The sequence below is a fragment of the Musca autumnalis genome, unplaced genomic scaffold (assembly GCF_047663935.1).
Source record: "Musca autumnalis isolate F117 unplaced genomic scaffold, ASM4766393v1 scaffold_1, whole genome shotgun sequence".
In the NCBI taxonomy this organism is placed as follows: domain Eukaryota; kingdom Metazoa; phylum Arthropoda; class Insecta; order Diptera; family Muscidae; genus Musca; species Musca autumnalis.
In genome coordinates this window covers 58,628,246-58,650,048 of record NW_027411644.1, presented here as the reverse complement: position 1 = coordinate 58,650,048, position 21,803 = coordinate 58,628,246, and the positions used below count along the sequence as shown (strand labels likewise).

General features: G+C 34.7%; 1 protein-coding gene and 1 long non-coding RNA gene across 40 annotated transcripts in view; one reads left to right on the top strand and one right to left on the bottom strand.

Annotated features, from left to right (window-relative positions):
- Window positions 1-21,803, top strand: part of Sap47 (Synapse-associated protein 47kD) — a 252,255-nt gene that overhangs the window by 115,051 nt on the left and 115,401 nt on the right. For 14 of the 39 annotated variants that reach the window (XM_073975462.1, XM_073975551.1, XM_073975437.1 and 11 more), the window contains exon 3: window positions 10,475-10,513. The exons of the other annotated variants lie outside the window; for them this stretch is intronic. In XM_073975462.1, coding sequence (XP_073831563.1) covers window positions 10,475-10,513 — 39 coding nt within the window. The remainder of the gene's footprint in view (window positions 1-10,474; window positions 10,514-21,803) is intronic. 39 annotated transcript variants of the gene reach the window in all.
- Window positions 9,154-9,612, bottom strand: LOC141398378 (uncharacterized). Its single transcript, XR_012411631.1, has 2 exons — window positions 9,345-9,612; window positions 9,154-9,264 (listed from the first exon to the last, which is right to left on the bottom strand). It is a non-coding gene; the product is annotated as an uncharacterized lncRNA (long non-coding RNA).

Genomic DNA, 21,803 nt, shown 5'->3' with positions numbered 1-21,803 from the left:
ACATTTTAAACAAAAATACAATAAGACATCTTTCATTTCGTTTGTTTACGATAGGCCATTTGGCTACGAGAAATTACTCGCAAATTTATGCTCAATTTCTCGATAATTTTACTCGATAACGAATGTTGTCATCCCAACTTTGAGTACTCGGGTCGAAACAACTCGATATCGAATCACGTAATTAGGCCCCTGGTCCTATAAAAAGACGACCTTGTCCTATATAAAGACGACCTCGTCTATATAAAGACGACCTCGTCTATATAAAGACGACCTCGTCTATATAAAGACGACCTCGTCTATATAAAGACGACCTCGTCTATATAAAGACGACCTCGTCTATATAAAGACGACCTCGTCTATATAAAGACGACCTCGTCTATATAAAGACGACCTCGTCTATATAAAGACGACCTCGTCTATATAAAGACGACCTCGTCTATATAAAGACGACCTCGTCTATATAAAGACGACCTCGTCTATATAAAGACGACCTCGTTTATATAAAGACGACCTCGTCTATATAAAGACGACCTCGTTTATATAAAGACGACCTCGTCTATATAAAGACGACCTCGTCTATATAAAGACGACCTCGTCTATATAAAGACGACCTCGTCTATATAAAGACGACCTCGTCTATATAAAGACGACCTCGTCTATATAAAGACGACCTCGTCTATATAAAGACGACCTCGTCTATATAAAGACGACCTCGTCTATATAAAGACGACCTCGTCTATATAAAGACGACATCGGTACCACCCGATTTTTCGGTATTTTGAAGGTTTTAGCCTCATTATCACACCGAAATGGCTGAATATAGCCCCCATACAACGGTACCTCCCGATTTTCGGTATTTTGAAGGTTGTGGCCACAATAACCCATCGAAATGGCTGAAATTTGCTATTTAGTGTTTTTTGGGGGTGTGCAACTTTTCCCCAGAAATTTCTCCGTACAGGTCCACGCCTGAATATAGCCTCCATAGAACGGTACCCCCCGATTTTCGCTATTTTGAAGGTTGTGGCCACAATAACCCATCGAAATGGCTGAAATTTGGTATTTAGTGTTTTTTTGGGGTGTACAACTTTCCCCTAGAAATTTCTCCGTACAGGTCCATGCCTTAATATAGCCCCCATAGAACGGTACCTCCGGATTTTCGGTATTTTGAAGGTTGTGGCCACAATAACCCATCGAAATGTCTGAAATTTGGTATTTAGTGATTTTTTTTGGGGGGGGGGGGGTGTACAACTTTCACCAGAAATTTCTCCGTACAGGTCTACGTATTTATATAGCCCGGTACCTCCCGATTTTCGGTATTTTGAAGGTTGTGGCCACAGTAACCCATCGAAATGGCTGAAATTTGGTATTTAGTCTTTGTTGAGGATATTTTTCCCCTCTCAATTTGTCGGTATAGGTCCACGCCTTCATATAGTCCCCATAGAACGGTACGTCCCGGTTTTTTGTATTTTGAAGGTTTTGGCCGCAATATTCCACCGAAATGGCTGAAGTTTGGTATTTAGTGTTTGTTTGGTGTGTAAACAACATTCCCCCAGAAATTTGGTACAGGTCCATAGAACGGTAACTCCTGATTTTCGGTATTTTGAAGTTTGTCGCCCCAACAACCCACTGAAAAGGTTGAAATTCGGTATTCGTTTCGTTTAGATATCGGTACACGTTTCGATATAGCCCCCACAGAACGGTACCTCCCGATATTCGTAATTCTGAAGGTTGTGACGCCAATATCCCACCGAAATGATTGACATTTTTTATTTAGTATTTCATGAGGTTATAAAATTTTATACAAGATCGACGTTGTGATATAGCCCCCATAAAACGGTTCCGCCCGAATTTTGGCATTTTGAAGGTTTGCCACATTGTTTTACCGAATTGCTGAAATTTGGTATTTAGTCTTCTTCATAAACGAAGGAAAACTAATTTTTTTATTTTACTTCAATGAAATTCATGGCGGAGGGTATAACTTGTTCGGCCCGGCCCAAATTATCGTTGTTCTTACTGGTTTTTATCAGTAGTGGGTTTTTATGACTTTCGGTCCCTTATCCTTATGGCAGCATGTATTCATCCCTCCTCCTACCCCCGAATGAAATCGTTGTAAGAACCAAATGCGGTAAAGATTTCGAATCGATTTGAAACCCGGTATAAAATGGGATCTGAGCGCAAGATGTTGGGATTTTCTGACAGAGATACACAAAGGATTTAAATAAAAAGTAAAATAGAGCCCAGCTGTTTTGCCGACAGCTAAGAACTTTCGTTATGTCAAGAAGCATGGACTAGTCCACGAAAAAATTATATTGTTGTAATCACAACCACGGTGGCAACCTTCGGTAGAAGTTTCAAACCCATCTTCCAAGATGCTCGAAGGAATTATCGAATTTGATTTAAGCTTGAGAGAAATATTATGACGTGCAAAGTTGGATCCACGACAGTTACTCCCCTTCGATAGTTATCGTATCCATATACTTTACTGTCGTCTATAGAAATGACGTTATAGTATAGAGAGGACTTTATAGTCGTCTATGGAGACGACTTTATAGTCGTCAATAGAGACGACTTTATAGTTGTCCATCGAGACGGCTTCACAGTCGTGTATTGATTCGACTTTATAGTCGTTTATTGAGACTACTTCAGAGTCGACTTTTGATACTACTTTAGTAGTCCATAAAGACGACTTTCAAGTCTTCTATAGAGACGACTATTATGGTCGTCTATAGAGATGATTTTATGATCGTCTATAGAGACGGCTTTTAAGTCTTCTATAGAGAAGACTTCTATAAAGACGACTTTATTTTCGTCTACAGAGACGATTTTATGGTCGTCTATAGAGACGACTTTATGGTCGTCTATGGAGACGACTTTATGGTCGTCTATGGAGACGACTTTATAGTGGTCTATAGAGGCGACTTTTCAATCATCTATAGAAACGACTTTATGGTCGTCTATGAGAGTTTAAATTTTTTTTTTAACAAAATTAATTAAATCTGTATTTTTTGTGATTTACAAATTACTTGTTCTTCTTCCAGTTCCTTCTCTTTCTGTTTACCTTTATTTGTATTTCAGGTCTATAGCAAATATTTTTTTATTGTTCTACACACTTGTAGTTGTTGTTGCTGTTGCTGTTTGCAAATTTGCAACAATAGTTCGATACATTCACAAGTTTCATAATCAAGAAAACTATTTGTATTCATGTCCACATGAATGTACATACATATATTTGTTTAGTTGTGTGGATATTGATGCTGTGTTAAAGGTACATATGTGTTTCAGTATACCGATTAATATTCGTACATACGTATGTATGTTTGTATGTATATGTGAATAGGCGTAATCCGTTTTTAACTTTACACCATATGTATGTGTGTATGTATATATAAATGTACGGATGTGTAGTATGTCCTAGTTTGGGTCAAGGTTGTTCGATTTTTCGTCTTTTATGTGTTTACATAAGAAAGACACACAGATACAAATAACAAACACACATACATATCTATAGAATGCATAGCAACATTAGAAATTTGTCCAAAAATGTTGTGGTTCTATGTAGAAATAATAAACAAATAAGTAAGATATGGCTATACAAGGTAGGGTTAGGGTTACCTGTAGGGTAATCACTTCCATTGTGACGTTTTCTTAACCGAAACGGGTTATATAATATTCATGTGTACACCTTTAGAATTTCAACTATGTAAAATATTGGAAAAATATTTTATAAAAAATTTAAATTGTCTTCGAGCTTGAGGTCAGTATATTTTTATTTGGTAGTTATCCCAATATTTCGCAATTATAAAATTGCATCTTCATTATTTCCTATATACAATAAAAAGTTTTTTTTTTGTTCTTGAATATATCCTTGTATCACTTAATTTTAACATCTACATAAGAAACCACTAATGCAATATTGGTTTCCATTATTTAATAAAGAAATATGTATATAATGTTGTTATTTTATAGGCCAAAGCCATAATCATCTACAGAACTCAATATAAAATTAATAACAACATCATCACCACAGCCACAGCTTATAAGTGCTATAATCAAATCCATTCGTTTGAAATAATAATAAACCTCTCATTTCCCCATTCGAATCCTCCATTTGAGGAGGACGATAAAAACTATCAGAGCATTAACAGCAAGCCAGCTTCAATTTAATTAACTTTGCATTTTATTTTACATCAAATCAAAATACGAAAAAGAACAGCAAGAGAGATGTTGCGATGATATCATATCCTTAAATAGAGATGGCGCCACACAGCCAATAATTACTTCTTTACCTTTTCACTTTGCCACCCACTTGTGATAGTGGTGAGCATTTTTTTCTTTTGCAAAGGATTCCTAGTTTTGCCAAGGATGTGCATACACTCACAGTTCGATGCTTTGCGATTTTTAATCAAACTGACAAGCATATGGTCGTGCGAGCTTTCAGTTATTGGTGACCGTAAAGTCTTCTCAATAGACGACTATAAAGTTGTCTTAATAGACTTATGAGGACTTAAAAGTCCTCTCAACAGATGACTATAACGCGGTCTCAATAGACAACTATAAAATCGTTTCTCAACACACAACTATAAAATCGTCTCTATAGACGACTAGAAACTCGTCTCTATTGACGACTATAAAATCGGCTCTATAGGCCACAATAAAGTCGTCTCCATAGAGAACTATAAAGTCGAATCTATAGATGATTGTAAAGTCGTCTTTATAGACGATTATAAATTTGTCTTTATACACGACTATAAAGTCGTAGTTATACACAACTACAAAGTCGATATAATAGACGTCTTAATAGAAAACTATAAAGTCATCTCAATAGACGACTATAATGTTGTGTCTATAGACGACTTTAAAGTCCTCTCAATAGACGACAATAAATTCGTCTTTAAAAACGATTTCTCAAAGACAACTATAAAGTCGCCTCAATAGACGACTATAAAGTCCTTTCAATAGACGTCTATAAAGTTGTCTCAATAGAGGAATATAAAGCCTTCTCACTATAAACTATAAACTCGTCAGTATAGGCGACAATAAAGTCGTTTCAATAGACAAGTATATAGTCGTCTTAATGTACGACTATAAAGTCGTCTTAGTAGACGACTAGTAGTCTCAATAGAAGATAATAAATTCGTCTTAATAGACGACTATCAGTTCGTCTCAATAGACGACTAAACGATTATAAAGCCGACTCATTAGACGACTACAAAATCGCCTGATTATGCTCTACTATTAAGTAGTCTGAATTGACGTCTATAAAGTGGTCTGCAAACTCAAATCCCAAAGGTCATTTTTTTCTGTAGAAAAAAATTCCTCATGTCACTGATGGCACTCTTTTCTATAGAAAAACTTCCTGAACTTTTGAAGAACACTTTTCTATAGACACGCTTTTCTGAGAACAGTTTTTCTATAGAAAAATTCTCAGGTCGCTGAGGACACTTTCTCTATAGAAAAAATCCTCAGCTCACCGAGGACACCATTTTCTGTAGGAAACAATTTCCTAAGGCCATGAGGACAGTTTTTCTATAGAAACAATTTCCTCAGGTCACTGAGAACACTTTTTTCTATGGAAACAATTTACTCAGGACGCTGAGGACACATTTTTCTAAAGAAAAAATTTCTTCAGGCCATGAGGACAGTTTTTTCTATAGAAACAATTTCCTTAGGTCATTGAGAAAACTTTTTCTATAGAAAAAATTTACTCAGGCCGCTGAGGACACTTTTTTCTATAGAAAAAATTATTCAGGCCAATGAGGACAGTTTTTTCTATAGAAGAAAATTTCTCAGGTCATGGAGGACCCTTTTTTCTATAGAAAAAAATTTCTGTCGTCACGGAGGACACATTTTCAGGCCAATGAGAACACTTTTTCCTATACAAAACTTTACTTAAGTTGCTGAGGACACCTCCTTCTATAGAAAGAAAATTCCTCAGGCCAATGAGGACACTTTTTTCTATAGAAAAAATTTCGTCGGGTCAGTGAGCACACTTCTTTCTATAAAAAATTGTGAGGTCACTGAGGACACTTTTATATAAAAAAAATTTCCTCGGATCACTGAGGACACTTTTATATAAAAAAAATTTCCTCGGATCACTGAGGACACTTGCTTCTATGGAAAAAATTCCTCAGGTCACTGAGGACACCTTTTTCTATAAAAACAATTTCCTCAATTCACTGAGAACACTTTCTTCTATACAAAACTTTACTCAAGTCGTTGAGGACACCTTCTTTTATAGAAAAAAAAAATCCTCAAGCCAATGAGGACACTTTTTTCTATAGAAAAATTTTCCTCAGGTCACGGAGCAAACTTTTTTGTATAGAAAAATTTCCTCAGCCCAATGACAACACTTTTTTCTATGGAATAAAATTTCTCAGGATACTAAGGGCACTTCTTTTTTATATGAAAAAAATCCTCTGGACAATGAGGACATTTTTTTCTATAGTAAAACAATTCCTAAGGTCACTGAGGACGCTTTTTTCTACAGAAAAAAATTCCTCACGTCACTGAGCACTCTTTCTTCTATAGAAAAAAACTTCACAGGTCACTGAGGACACTTCTTTCCATAGTAAAAAATTCGTCAGGTCACGTAGAACACTTTTTTCTATAGAAAATTTTTTTCTCAGATCACTGAAGACATTTTTTTCTATAGGAAAAAATTCCTCAGGTCACTGAGAACACTTTTCTATAGAATAAATTTCCTCAGATTACTGAGGACACTTTTTGCTATGGAAAATTTTCCTCATGTAGCTGAGAACACTTTTTTCTATGGACAAAATTTCCTCAGGTCACTGAGGACACTTTTTTCTATAGAAAAAGTTCTTTAGGCCATGAGGACAGTTTTTTCTATAAAAACAATTTCCTCAGGTCACTGAGAACACTTTTTTCTACAGAAAAAATCCTCAGGTCACTGAGAACACTTCTTTCTATAGAAAAAAATTCCTCAGGTCACGTATAACCATTTTCTATAGAAAAAAAATTTCCTCCGGTCACTATAGAAAAAATTTCCTCAGGTCACTGAGGACACTTTTTTCTTTAGACAAAATTTCCTCAGGTCACTGACGACACTTTTTTCTATAGAAAAGTTTCCTCAGCCTATGAGGACAGTTTTTTCTATAGAAAAATTTTCCAGCTCATGAGGACAGTTTTTTCTAAAGAAACAATTTCCTCAATTCACTGAGAACACTTTCTTCTATACAAAACTTTACTCAGGTCGCTGAGGGCACCTTCCTCTATAGAAAAAAAATCCTCAGGCCATCGAAGAAAAATTTTTTCAGTCACGGAGGAAACTTTTTTCTATAGAAAAAAATCCTCAGGCCAATGAGAACACTTTTTTCTATAGAAACACTTTACTCAGGTCGCTGAGGACACTTTTTTCTATACACAAAAATTCCTCAGATCAATGAGGACACATTTTATAGAAAAAAATTCTAAGGTCACCAAGGACGCTTTTTTATAGAAAAAATTTCCTCGGACCAATGACAACACTTTTTTCTATGGAAAAATAATTCTCAGGATACTAAGGACACTCCTTTTATATATGAAAACAATTCCTCTGGCCAAAGAGGACACTTCTTTCTATAGAAAAAGAATTCCTAATGTCACTGAGGACACTTTTTTCTGTAGAAAAAAAATACCTAAGTCACTGAGGACACTTTTTCTACAGAAAAAAAAATTTCTCACATCACTGAGCACAATTCTTTCTATAGAAAAAAATTCCTCAGGTCACTGAAGATACTTTTTTCAATAGAAAAAAGTTCCTCAGGTTACTTAAGACACTTTTTTCTACAGAAAAAAATCCTCAGGCCACTGAGGACACTTGTCTATAGAAAAAATTTCCTCAGATCACTGAGGACACTTTTTTCTAAGAAAAAGTACTTTAGGCCATGAGGACAGTTTTTTTCTACAGAAACAATTTCCTCAGGTCAATGAGAACACTTTTTTCTACAGAAAAAATTCCTCAGGTCACTGAGCGCGCTTCTTTATAAAAAAAAATTCATCAGGTCACGTAGAACACTTTTCTATAGAAAAATTGTTCCTCCGGTCACTGAAGAGACTTTCTTTTATTTCTAATTTCCTCATGTCACGGAGGAAACTTTTTTCTATAGAAAAAATCCTTATGCCAATGAGAATACTTTTTTCTATAGAAAAAATTTACTCAAGTCGCTGATGACACTTTTTTCTATAGACAAAAATTCCTTAGGCCAATGAAGACACTTTTTATAGAAAAAAATCCTCAGGTCACTAAGAACATTTTTTTTCGTAGAACAAATTTCCTCAGGCCAATGAGAACTCTAGTTTCTATGAAAAAATAATCCTCAGGATACTGGGGTCACTTTTTTCTATATGAAAAAAAATCCTCAGTTCACTGAGTACATTTTGTTAAAGAAAAAATTCCGCAGGTCCCTGAGAACACTTCTCCATAAAAAATTTCTTCAGACTAATAAGAACAATTTTTTCTATGGGAAAATAATTTTCAGATTGGGGACACTTTTTTTCTACAGGAAAAAAATTCCTCAGTTCACTGAGGCCACTTTCTGGAAGAAAAGAATTCCTCACGACACTGAGGACTCTTTTTTCTACAGAAAAAGACACTTGAGGACACTTTTTCTATGGAAGAAGGACCTTTTTTATAGAAAACAATTCCTCAGGGAAAAAGAGGACACGTTTTTTTATAGAAAAAATTAACTCAGGTCACTGAGGGCACTGTTTCTATAGTGAAAATTTCCTCAGGGCCTGAGAACACTTTTTCTATTGAATAAATTTAGTCGTGCAACTGAGGACACTTTTTTCTATAGAAAAAATTTCCCGGTTCACTGATGACACTTTTTTCAATAGAAAAAATTTCCTGTGATCACTGAGGACACTTTTCTATAGAAATTTAGTTGATATACTACTAAATATATAGACGACTATAACGTCGTCTAAATAGACGATTATAACGTCATCTAAGTAGACGTCTGTAAAGTCGTCTCAATATACGACCATTAAATCGTCCCGACTGTAAGTCGACTGCAAAGTTGCCTAAATATGCGAATAAAAAGTCGTCTCACTAGAGGTCACTAAAGTCTCTGCTATAGTTCATTATAAAGTCGTCTGAAGAGCCAATAAAGACTATCTTTTCATGAGTCCTTCACTAGCCCTCTAATGGTCTTTATATAATTTGATATATGTTTTTTTATTTAACACTACTATTTTTATATTAAAACAATTAACAATTATTATCTTCCTACATAGTTTCAAAATATGTTCCTATCAATTTATCTGAAAAAAAAAATAAAAATATTTCGATTAGAATGAATTTCCAAACTTCTTCTTATAAATTAAAAAAATGCACAACTTACCGCACAACCACAGCCATTAGCTGGAACACCACGTCCTACTCCTCCCTTTGTCGCTCTTCCATCAAATGAGCAACGACAAATCGGTAAATTATGTCTTTGTTTACCCAAAGGATTAGCTTCTATTGGCGAGGCTAGACTTAGGAACAACAACAACGTGATATTTACAAAAATTACAACAACACTTGAAAGTTTCATTGTAAAGATGAATTGATGGATATCCTCCGCCTGACTGACTGTGACTACCTTCGTGTTGTAACAATTACAAACTAATTGAAACATTGCTGCTAATGAAATAAATAAAGGTCATCGCTGTATCTTGGATTATTATTGAGTGATAGTGTTATTAATAATTCAAATAGAAAATGTGGTTACCACTACAACACTGATTAATTGAATTTATTGATTGATTGTGTGCGGTTAATAAATAAATTAAAAATAAGTAACTCGAGGGGATTTTTTCCATTGAGGGGATTTTATGTGACTGCGACAGAAAATGTGGTTGGAATTGACATTTATTAAAAGGAAATTAAAATGATTACAATATTTTTTGTTTAAATTTGGAAGGTAGGCTGTTTTGAATTCCATTGAAATTGAGCCAAACGTCGCACAGTGGTTCAGACTTCGATTTTCCTGGCCGGAACCGCAATTTTTTACCATCGATGGTAGACATATTTAAAAAACGAGGTTTAAACTATTAAAATACCTCCATTCACTTAAATCTTACGGAATTTTGGTCAGGAAAAAGTGATTCTGCATCACTCTATGCCAGCTTTGCTCGCCATTTACAAAAGCTATTATGTATTTTGTATAAATGTGTTTTATAGCCTAGAATTACTAACAAACAACTAATATATTTGTATTCCTTTCTATTTACAGGTAATTTCAAATTTGTTTTTATTTGATGAAATGATACGAGGTTGTGAGTACATCTTAAAAAAAATCATAATTGACTATTTTGCCAAAAATTAAAATAAATATCAGCTGATAAAATTCTCCACCATTTAAAATGCCATACATTATTGTTTTTTTTTTTTAATTATTAATTAGTTTTAATTAATTATTATTTATTTTGTAATAATTAGTTTTTTCTTTTAATTTTTATTTTCATGTTTTTTCTGTTTGTCATTTAGCCCCAAATCATTTGTAGACTCCCTTTTCAAAGAAACAACGTAAGTAGAGTTTGATTTTTAAGTTTATTTATTGTCCACTGTTTTATTTAATTATTTTTTATGACTTAATTTTTATAATAAGTTTTAATTATTTGTAATTTCTTCGAATTCCTTTTTAATTTACTATATTTTTGCATTTGGTGAATTTTTTTTTTAAATTCCTACCACCCTAAATTCCTAGAACCCTATCGAAGTAGAATATATTCTGTAGGTATTTCTATAAAAAGGGTTCTAAGTGACCTGAGGAACTTTTTTCTATAGAAAAAAGTGTCCTCAGTGACCTGCGGAATTTTTTCTATGGAAAAAAGTGTCCTCAGTGACCAGAGAAATTTTTTTCTATAGAAAAAGTTGTCCTCAGTGACCTGAGGATTTTTTCTATAGAAAAAGAATGTCCTCAGTAACCTGAGGATTTTTTTCTATTGAAAATAGCGTCCTCAGTGACCTAGGGATTTTTTCTATAGAAAAAATGTCCTCATTGACCTGAGGAAGTTTTTTTGTCTATAGAAAAAAGTGTCGTCAGCGACTAGAGGAATTTTCTTCTATAGATAAAGTGTCCTCAGTAACCTGAGGATTTTTTTTCTATAGAAAACTGTCCTGAGTGACCTGATGAATTTTATTCTACAGAAAAAAGTGTAATCAGTGACGTGAGCATTTTTTCTATAGAAAAGAGTGTCCTCAGTGACCTGAGAATTTTTTTCTATGGAAAAAGCGTCCTCAGCGGCCGGAGGTTTTTTGCTGTAGAAAAATCGTCCTCAAGGATCTGAGGATTTTTTTCTATAGAAAAAAGTGCCCTCAGTGACCTGAGGTTTTTTTCTATAGAAAAAAGTGTCCTCAGTGACCTAAGGATTTTTTATAGAAAAAATTGTCCCCAGTGACCTGAGGATTTTCCTGATGAATTTTTTCAACAGAAAAAAGTGTCCTCATTGACCTGAGCATTTTTTTTTATTGAAAAAAAAAAAAATGTCCTCAGTGACCTGAGAATTTTTTCTATGGAAAAAAGCGTCCTCAGCGGACTGAGGATTGTTTTGCTATAGAACAAGTAAAAAAGTATCAGTCAGCTTTGCTGACAGAGATATACCCTCAGCCTGTGTATATTGAAACAATTTTTCCCAAAAAACGTATGTATTTAGGGGGTTTTAAAAATTTTGCATGTATGAACCGACAAAAATGTTGATTAGAATTAAAGATCAACATTTTTGCGGATACTTAAAGGAATGGATCGACATTGACCATTATGGAAGTGGATCTCCAGCCATTACATATGATGTCATAGGGGGTTTTTACACCCTTCGGGCTGTTTGCTCAAGAAGTATGGACTTGCCCCTGAAAAAAAATTTACCATCGTGATTGAGGCAGCGAATGCAAGTTGCTTCAACAAAAATCAATGTGATTCGATTGCAGGTCTTAAAGTGAACTTATCCGAAATTTTGTGTGAGAGGTACCGGATGGAGTGGACAAATAAAGTCCATATTTGAACCTGATCTATATCTGGTAGATATAATAATAATTGTTCCACAAACATCCCAGGCGGGACAGGGGAGACTTCTCTCATATCAATGAGTGCACCCCGATTCATATTAGCTCAATGATATGGGACCTACTGTTTATCGCCGAGTCCGAACTGCGTGTCTAAGACACCACTTGTAGAGAAGTTGTACAAGGCTGAAATACTCAGAAAATGTCGCCAACATTACTGAGGGGTATTTTGCCACCGTTGAAAAGTGTTTTGATGTTGACTGGCCGGGGAATCGAACCCACGACCTTTAGCGTGCAAGGCGGGTGTGCATACCATTGCACCACGGTGGCACCCTCTGGTAGATATATTAGGATGTGTAAAGTATGGACCAATTTGGCCACTCCCTTCAAGAGTTACCATACGAACAATTTTTCCGAACATTTTTGAACTTTTGTGGGGGAGGTACCTGAAGGAGTGGACCGATATGGATTATCTTCGAACTTAAACTATGTTTGGACAAAATATTACTAAGGCCAAATTTTGGACCGAATCGGCAGATTCATTCGAGAGTTATCTTGCGTTCCAACCACCTCACACGGTGTCATAGGGTTTTTTGCAACTTTGGGGCTATATTCTCAGGAAGTGTGGACTTGCCCCTGATGAAACTTGTACCGTCGTATAGGGGGCAGTGAATACAAGTTACTAAAACAAAAATCAAAGCGATTCGAGAGATGGCCCTAAACTGAACTTTTCCGAAATTTTGTGTGGGAGGTACCCGAAGGAGTAGACCGATTGAGTCCATATTGAAACCTTATCTAAGTCTGGTACACATTTCAGGATGTGCAAAGTATGGACCAAATCGGTTACTAACTTCAAGAGTTATCGTGCGCACAAATTTTCCGAACATTTTCGAACTTTTGTGGGGGAGGTACCGGAAGGAGTGGACCGATATAATCCATCTTCGAACTTAAATCAAATCTGGACAAAATATTTCGATACCCAAAATTTGAACCGAATCGATTGATCCGCTCGAGAGTTATCGTGCGCACCAGCCAGCCAGACAGACAGACAGACAGACGGACAGACAGACAGACAGACGGACGGACATTGCTAGATCTACTCAAAATTGTCTGAAACGGATATCGTACAAACATACTTGGGGTCTAAAACCATTATTTCGATGAGGCACATTTTTGATCGTATCAAAGTGTAAATACCCTCTTTAGCCTAAAGGCTGAGGGTATAAAAATCGTCCTGATGACCTGAAAATTCCTCTAGTCACTGACGAAAAAATTTTCTATAGACAAAAAATCCTCAAGTCACAGACGACACTTTTTTCTATAGACATAAAATCCCCAGGTCACTGAGGACACTTTTTTCTACAAAAAAAATCCTCTAGTCACTGACGACACTTTTTTCTATAGACAAAAAATCCTCACGTCACGGAGGACACCTTTTTCTATAGAAAAAATTCCTCAGGTCACTGAAGACACCTTCTATAGAAAAAAAAAATCCTCAGGTCACTGAGCACACTTTTTTCTATAGAAAAAAATCCTCAGGTCAGGGAGGACAATTTTTTTCTATAGAAAAAAAATCCTCAGGTTACTGAGGATACGTTATTCTATAAAAAAAATTCCTCTAGCCATTGAGGACACTTTTTCTATAGAAAAAATTCCTTCAGTGACCTGAGGAATTTTTTTCTATAGAAAATAGTGTCCTCAGTGACCTGAGGAATTTTTTGTATAGAAAAAGTGTCCTCAATGGCTAGAGGAATTTTTTTTTATAGAAAAACGTATCCTCAGTAACCTGAGGATTTTTTTCTATAGAAAAAAATTGTCCTCCGTGACCTGAGGATTTTTTTTTTTCTATAGAAAAAAGTGTGCTCAGTGACCTGAGGATTGTTTTTCTATAGAAGGTGTCTTCAGTGACCTGAGGAATTTTTTCTATAGAAAAAGGTGTCCTCAGTGACGTGAGGATTTTTTGTCTATAGAAAAAAGTGTCGTCAGTGACTAGAGGATTTTTTTTTTTTTTTTTTGTAGAAAAAAGTGTCCTCAGTGACCTGAGGATTTTTTGTCTATAGAAAAAAGTGTCGTCTGTGACTTGAGGATTTTTTGTCTATAGAAAAAATTTTCGTCAGTGACTAGAGGAATTTTTTCTACAGAAAGAAGTGTCCTCAGTGGCATGAGGATTTTTTTCTATAGAAAAAAGTGTCCTCAGTGACCTGATGAATTTTTTTCTACAGAAAAAAGTGACCTGAGCATTTTTTCTATAGAAAAGAGTGTCCTCAGTGACCTGAGATTTTTTTCTATGGAAAAAGCGTCCCCAGCGAACTGAGGATTTTTTTTCTGTAGAAAAATCGTCCTCAATAACCTGAGGACTTGTTTTCTATTGAAAAGAGTCACCTCAGTGACCTGAGTATTTTTTTCTATAGAAAAGAGTGTCCTCACTGACCTGAGGAATTTTTTTCTATAGAAATAAGTGTCCTTATTGACCTGAAGAATTTTTCTATAGAAAAAAGTTTCTCAGGGACTTGAGGATTTTTTTCTATAAATAAGTGTTTTCAGTGACATGAGGAATTTTTTTTCTATAGAAAACTTGTCCTGAGTGACCAGATGAATTTTTTTTCTATAGAAAAAGTGTCCAGTGAACTGAGAATTTTTTTCTATAGAAAAAAGTGTCCTCAATGACACGAGGACCTGAGTGACCTGAGGAACCTTTTCTATAGAAACCTGAGGAATTTTTTTCTGTAGAAAAAAGTGGCCTCAGTGACCAGAGCAATTGTTTTTCTATAGAAAAAAGTGTCCTCAGTGAGCTGAGGAATTTTTTCTATAGAAAAACGTGGCCTCGGTGACGTGAGGAAGTTTTTCTATAGAAAAAAGTGGCCTCAGTGACCTGAGGAATTTTTTCTATAGATTAAAGTGTCCTCAGTGACCTGAGGAATTTTTTTCTATAGAAAAAAGTGTCCTCCGTGACCTGAGGATTTTTTCTATAGCAAAAAGTGTCCTCAGTGGCATGAGGAATTTTTTCTATAGCAAAAAGTGTCCTCAGTGGCATGAGGAATTTTTTTTCTATAGAAAAAGTGTCCAGTGAACTGAGAATTTTTTTCTATAGAAAAAAGTGTCCTCAATGACACGAGGACCTGAGTGACCTGAGGAATTTTTTCTATAGAAACCTGAGGAATTTTTTTCTATAGAAAAAAGTGGCCTCAGTGACCAGAGCAATTGTTTTTCTATAGAAAAAAGTGTCCTCAGTGACCTGAGGAATTTTTTCTATAGAAAAAAGTGTCCTTCTTGACCTGAGGAATTTTTTCTATAGAAAAAAGTGTCTTCAGTGATCTTCAGTGGAATTTTTTCTATAGCAAAAAAGTGTCCTCAGTGGCATGAGGAATTTTTTTCTATAGAAAAACGAGTCCTCAGTGTCCTACGGATTTTTTTCCATAGAAAAAAGTGTCCTCCTTGACCTGAGGAATTTTTTCTATAGAAAAAAGTGTCTTCAGTGATCTGAGGAATTTTTTTATAGAAAAAAGTGTTCTCAGTGATCTGAGGAATTTTTTTATAGAAAAAAGTGTCCTCAGTGACCTAAGGAATTTGTTTTCTATAGAAAACAAGTGAGAAAAGGCTATAGTCGGTACGGGGCCGACTATGTGATACCCTACACCACTACCTCTGTGCATAATCTTTTCACCAGAAAACATTTCTTTTAGGGAGATACGAAAGTTTGATTGCAGAAAATGGGATGCATTACCGACTATTGCGATATCTATATTATTTGACCACCTACGCCAACCTACTTTGCATAATTTTAAAGATAGGATTTTCTACTTTCTAAGTCAGGCTTTGCTTTTAGAAGGTCACCAACCAAAGGTGTGATATCCGTCATTATTATTAAAATCGCAAAAATGAAAAGTTTGGTTCTATTTGCAACTATTGTGATATCTTCGTTGTTTGACCACCTACGACATTCTACGTTACATCGTTGTAAAGGTGATATTTTCTACTTTTGCCTTTTATATACCCCTTATAGGCGCTGAGATATTTGCTTTGGAATAAAATGTTGACTTTTTCTCCAAATAAATTTGTTGCTCATTCCGACCCCTAAATATTATCCGACCATCACCAAAATCAATAGGCTTCTTCATCTTTGAGACCCCCATTAACCCTCAAAAGTTCGTGACGATCCGATCAAAATTGCGACCTGTAGCGTGATTTCAAAAAAATGGGTAAATGGGATGTATCACCGACTATTACGATATCTCCGTTATTCGGTCACCTACGCCGACCTAGTTTGCATCATTGTAAAGATGGAATCTTCTACTTTCATAGTCAGGCTTTGCTTTTAGAAAGTCTCAAACCAAAGCTGTGATATTCGTCATTATAATTAAAATCGCAAACATGAAAATTTGGGCTTTATTTGCGACTATTGTGATATCTTCGTTGTTTGATCACATACGAGAACTTGTTTTACATCAATAGAAAGGTGATATTTTCTTCTTTCATTGTCAGGTCTTGCTTTTGGTATGTCCCATATAGAAGCTAAGATATTCGCTTTGGAAGAAAACGTTGTCTTTTTATCCACATAAGTTTATTGCCCATTCCGAGCCCTGAATATTATCCGACCATCACCAAAATCAATAGGCTTCTTCCCCTCCGGGACCCTCATCAACACTCAAAATTTCGTGACGATCCGATCAAAATTGCGACCTGTAGCGTGATTACAAGGTTTAGATGGACAGACGGACGGACGGACGGACTGACGGACGGACGGACACACATAGCCAGATCGACTCAGCTCGTCGAGACATTCATTTTGGTATATATAAGTATGGGTCTACGACCATTATTTCGATGCGTTACAAACTTTTTGGGCAAAACCAACTTATAATACCCTCCCCACATAGTGGTGTAGGGTATAAAAATTGTCCTCCATGACCTGAGAATTTGTTTTCTATAGAAAAAAGTGTGCTCAGTGACCTCGTGTCACACGTCGTACCTTTATTGGAATATCTGGCATCTTACTAATAAAAACTAATTTCTCTATTAAAAAATAATAAAATATAAAAAAATTGAATTTACTTTACAAATTTAAGGTCATAAATTATAATTTTTTTGTGATATATCTACGGATCCTTTTTGCTGCCAGCAGATAAATAATTTACATAACATCGACCCAAACATGGAAAAGGGTTAGGTTGTAAAAGAAAACAGAAACATAAATCTGTAAATTATGGACCGAAAATAAGCGCACATACATATATTCTGGCAGCATTTGGTATCCTTCGGTTTTAGTATCCACTCTGTTCTGATGCTACATGATCTACGCACCATAGCAACGAACTCTTCTGGTTGGTCACATAAATAAATTACAATTTGTGTATGTGTTAATTTTCTACATTTTCCTGATGGTCCTTTTGCACATCGCCTGTGGGTAAACAAGGTGGAGTGTGTGTTGGATTTTTATCGCAACACATGTTGGCTACTTTACTGCTTTTGTGGGTACTTTTCTGTCTACAAACACCCAGCTAACGTAATTACTTGAGATACATGTAAAAGCCAACCTCTCCACCCCAATAATATTAAATTTAATGTATTAGAAGGATCGAGGGGGAGGAGGCTGACTTTATGTGACAATAGTTGGATGCCTATACTCTATATACCCTTTACTTTATAATATTCTATCTCTTCATTGCTTTTAGCTATTAGCCACATGACAATCGACTGCGTTTAAATAGTTTCATTATTATTTTTGTTCCTTTCGTGCCTGGCCAACTAGACACGTGCCACATGGTGGTGGCACAAAACCACAGATATCAAACAAACTAAAGTATGCATTTAATGTGAGAAGTAGAAGATAGTCATATTTACTTGTTCATATTTCCCACCATTACCACCACCACCACCACGACGTTTACACTTGAACACTTGATATAACGAAGTAGAATACTCCAACCAACCCTATCTTTCCAAGTGCAATCATCTTCATCACGAGAAGGACCTTAGGAAATATTATAAAATAATATAAAATATGATATGATACTCAATGCTCTACTTATGGTTGGGCATAGAGTGGTGGGAGGGTGTGGAATGCGGGAGGTTACATTAAAAAGTAACACTAACAACGCACCCATGTGCAGCCAACTAACCGACGCACCAACCATTGGAGGTCATATTTACAAAGTTCGTAACTAAAGTTCAGAGTTATAGTCGTAGAGGGAACAATTATAGTAGGCTGGTAAAGTACACTGAAAGAAATGAGGGAACGAAAAAAACAAACGGAAATATGGAACGAAATCAACCGATACTGAGACACTTTTTGTACACAACAAAATTTAATCAGGTCAATGGGGACACCTCTGGTAATTGAGTACACTTTTTTCTATAGAAAAAAATTCTCAGGCCCCTGAGTACACTTTTTTCTATAGAAAAAATGATCCGGTCACTGAGGACACTTTTTTCTATAGGAAAAATTCCTCATGTGTCTGAGGACACTTTTTTATATGGGAAAAAATTGTTCAGATCACAGGGGACAATTTTTCTATAAAAAAATCCTCAGATCACTTTTTTTCTATAGAAAAATTCCACAGGTTATTGAGGACACTTTTTTCTCAGGTCACAGAGGTCACTATTTTCTATAGAAAAAATCCTAAGGTCAATGAGAAAACTTTTTCTACAGAAAAAAAATCCTTAGGTCACTGATGACACCTTTTTCTCTAAAAAATTCTCAAGACACTGAGGAAACTTTTTTCTATAGAAAAAAATTCTCAGGTTACTGAGGACACTTTTTTCTATAGAAAAAGGACTCTTTTTTTCAATAGAAGCAATTTCCGCAACTCACACCTTTTTCTATAAAAAATTCCTCTGGCCAAGGAAGAAATTTTTTATAGGAAAAATTGATCAAGTCGATTAAGACACTTTTTTTCTATAGAAAAAATCTTCATGTCACTGATGACACTTTTTTCTATATAAAAAATTCCTGAGGCCACAGAGAACACTATCTTCTTTAAAACAAATCCTCAGACCAATGAGAAAACTTTTTTCTACAGAAAAAACCTCTTCATGCCACTGAGGACACTTTTTTCTATATAAAAAAATCCTCAGGTCACTGAGGGTGTCCTCTTTTTTTTATAGAAAAAGATTCTGAGATCAAAAACGACACTTTTTTCTATAGAAAAAAATATTCCTGTATTAACTGACGACACCTTTTTCTCTAAAAATTCTCAGGTCACTGAGGGCAGTTTTTCTGTAGAAAAAATCCTCAGGTTACTAAGGACACTGTTTTCTATAGAAAAAATCCTCAGGTCACTGAGGACACTTCAATCTATAGAAAAAAAATGCTCAGATCACTGAGGGTGTCCTCCTTTTTCTATAGAAAAAGATTCTCTGATCAATAACGACACTTTTTTCTATAGAAAAAATTCCTGTATTTACTGAGGACACTTTTTTCTATAGAAAAAAATCCTAAGATTACTGAGGACACTCTTTCGATAGAAAAAAATCCTAAGGTCGCTGAGGACACCTTTTTCTAAAGAAAAAATCATAAAGTCATTGAGGACACTTTGTTTCGATAGGAAAAATTCCTCAGGTTACTGAGAACACATTTTCTATATAAAAAATTCCTCAGGTCACGATGTACACTTTTTCTATAAAAAAAAATCCTCAGGTCACAGAGGACACTTTTTTCTAAATAAAAAATCATCAAGTCATTAAGGACACTCTGTTTCGATAGGAAAATTTTCCTCAGGTTACTGAGAACACATTTTCTATATAAAAAATTCCTCAGTTTACCGAGGACACTTTTTTCTATAGAAAAAATGTCTCAGTTTACTGAGGAAGCTTTTCTATAGAAAAAAATTTCTCAATTTACTGAGGAGGTTTTTCTATAAAAAAAAACCTCAGGTTACTGAGGACACTTTTTTGTATAGAAAAAACTCTTCGGGTCACTTTCTATAGAAAACATTTTCTCAAATCACTGAGGATACTTTTCCTATACAAAAATAAAATCCTCAGGTCACAGAGAACACTTTTTTCTATAGCAAAAAAAGTCCTCAATCACAGAGCGTTCTTTTTTATAGAAAAAATTCTCAGGTCACTAAGGACACTTTCTTTCTATAGGAAAAATTGCGCAGGTCACTGAAGACACTTTTTTCCTGAAAAATATGAAAAAGAAATGACAAATTAAAAATTTTCAAGGACCATCAGACCAATAAACGTGGATTTTTAAATTAAAAATTGTCAAGGACCATCTGACCAATAAACGTGGATTTTTAAATTAAAAATTTTCAAGGACCATCAAACCAATAAACGTGGATTTTTAAATTAAAAATTTTCAAGGACCATCAGACCAATAAACGTGGACGTTTAAATTAAAAATTTTCAAGGACCATCTGATCAATAAACGTGGATTTTTAAATTAAAATTTTTCAAGGACCCTAAGACCAACAAACGTGGATTTTTAAATTAAAAATTTTCAAGGACCATCAGACCAATAAACGTGGACTTTTAAATTAAAAATTTTCAAGGACCATCTGATCAATAAACGTGGATTTTTAAATTAAAATTTTTCAAGGACCCTAAGACCAACAAACGTGTATTATTAATTCAAAATTTTCAAGGACCATCAGACCAATAAACGTGGATTTTTATATTAAAAATTTTCAAGGACCATCAGACCAATAAACTTTGATTTTTAAATTAAAATTTTTCAAGGACCATCTGACCAATAAACGTGGATTTTTAAATTAAAAATTTTCAAGGACCATCAGACCAATAAACGTGGATTTTTAAATTAAAAATTGTCAAGGACCATCTGACCAATAAACGTGGATTTTTAAATTAAAAATTTTCAAGGACCATCAAACCAATAAACGTGGATTTTTAAATTAAAAATTTTCAAGGACCATCAGACCAATAAACGTGGACTTTTAAATTAAAAATTTTCAAGGACCATCTGATCAATAAACGTGGATTTTTAAATTAAAATTTTTCAAGGACCCTAAGACCAACAAACGTGGATTTTTAAATTAAAAATTTTCAAGGACCATCAGACCAATAAACGTGGACTTTTAAATTAAAAATTTTCAAGGACCATCTGATCAATAAACATGGATTTTTAAATTAAAATTTTTCAAGGACCCTAAGACCAACAAACGTGGATTTTTAAATTAAAATTTTTCAAGGACCCTAAGACCAACAAACGTGGATTTTTAAATTAAAAATTTTCAAGGACCAACAGACCAATAAACGTGGATTTTTAAATTAAAAATTTTCAAGGACCATCAAACCAATAAACGTGGATTTTTAAATTAAAAATTTTCAAGGACCATCAGACCAATAAACGTGGATTTTTAAATTAAAAATTGTCAAGGACCATCTGACCAATAAACGTGGATTTTTAAATTAAAAATTTTCAAGGACCATCAAACCAATAAACGTGGATTTTTAAATTAAAAATTTTCAAGGACCATCAGACCAATAAACGTGGATTTTTAAATTAAAAATTTTCAAGGACCATCAGACCAATAAACGTGGACTTTTAAATTAAAAATTTTCAAGGACCATCTGATCAATAAACGTGGATTTTTAAATTAAAAATTTTCAAGGACCCTAAGACCAACAAACGTGGATTTTTAAATTAAAAATTTTCAAGGACCATCAGACCAATAAACGTGGACTTTTAAATTAAAAATTTTCAAGGACCATCTGATCAATAAACGTGGATTTTTAAATTAAAATTTTTCAAGGACCCTAAGACCAACAAACGTGTATTATTAATTCAAAATTTTCAAGGACCATCAGACCAATAAACGTGGATTTTTATATTAAAAATTTTCAAGGACCA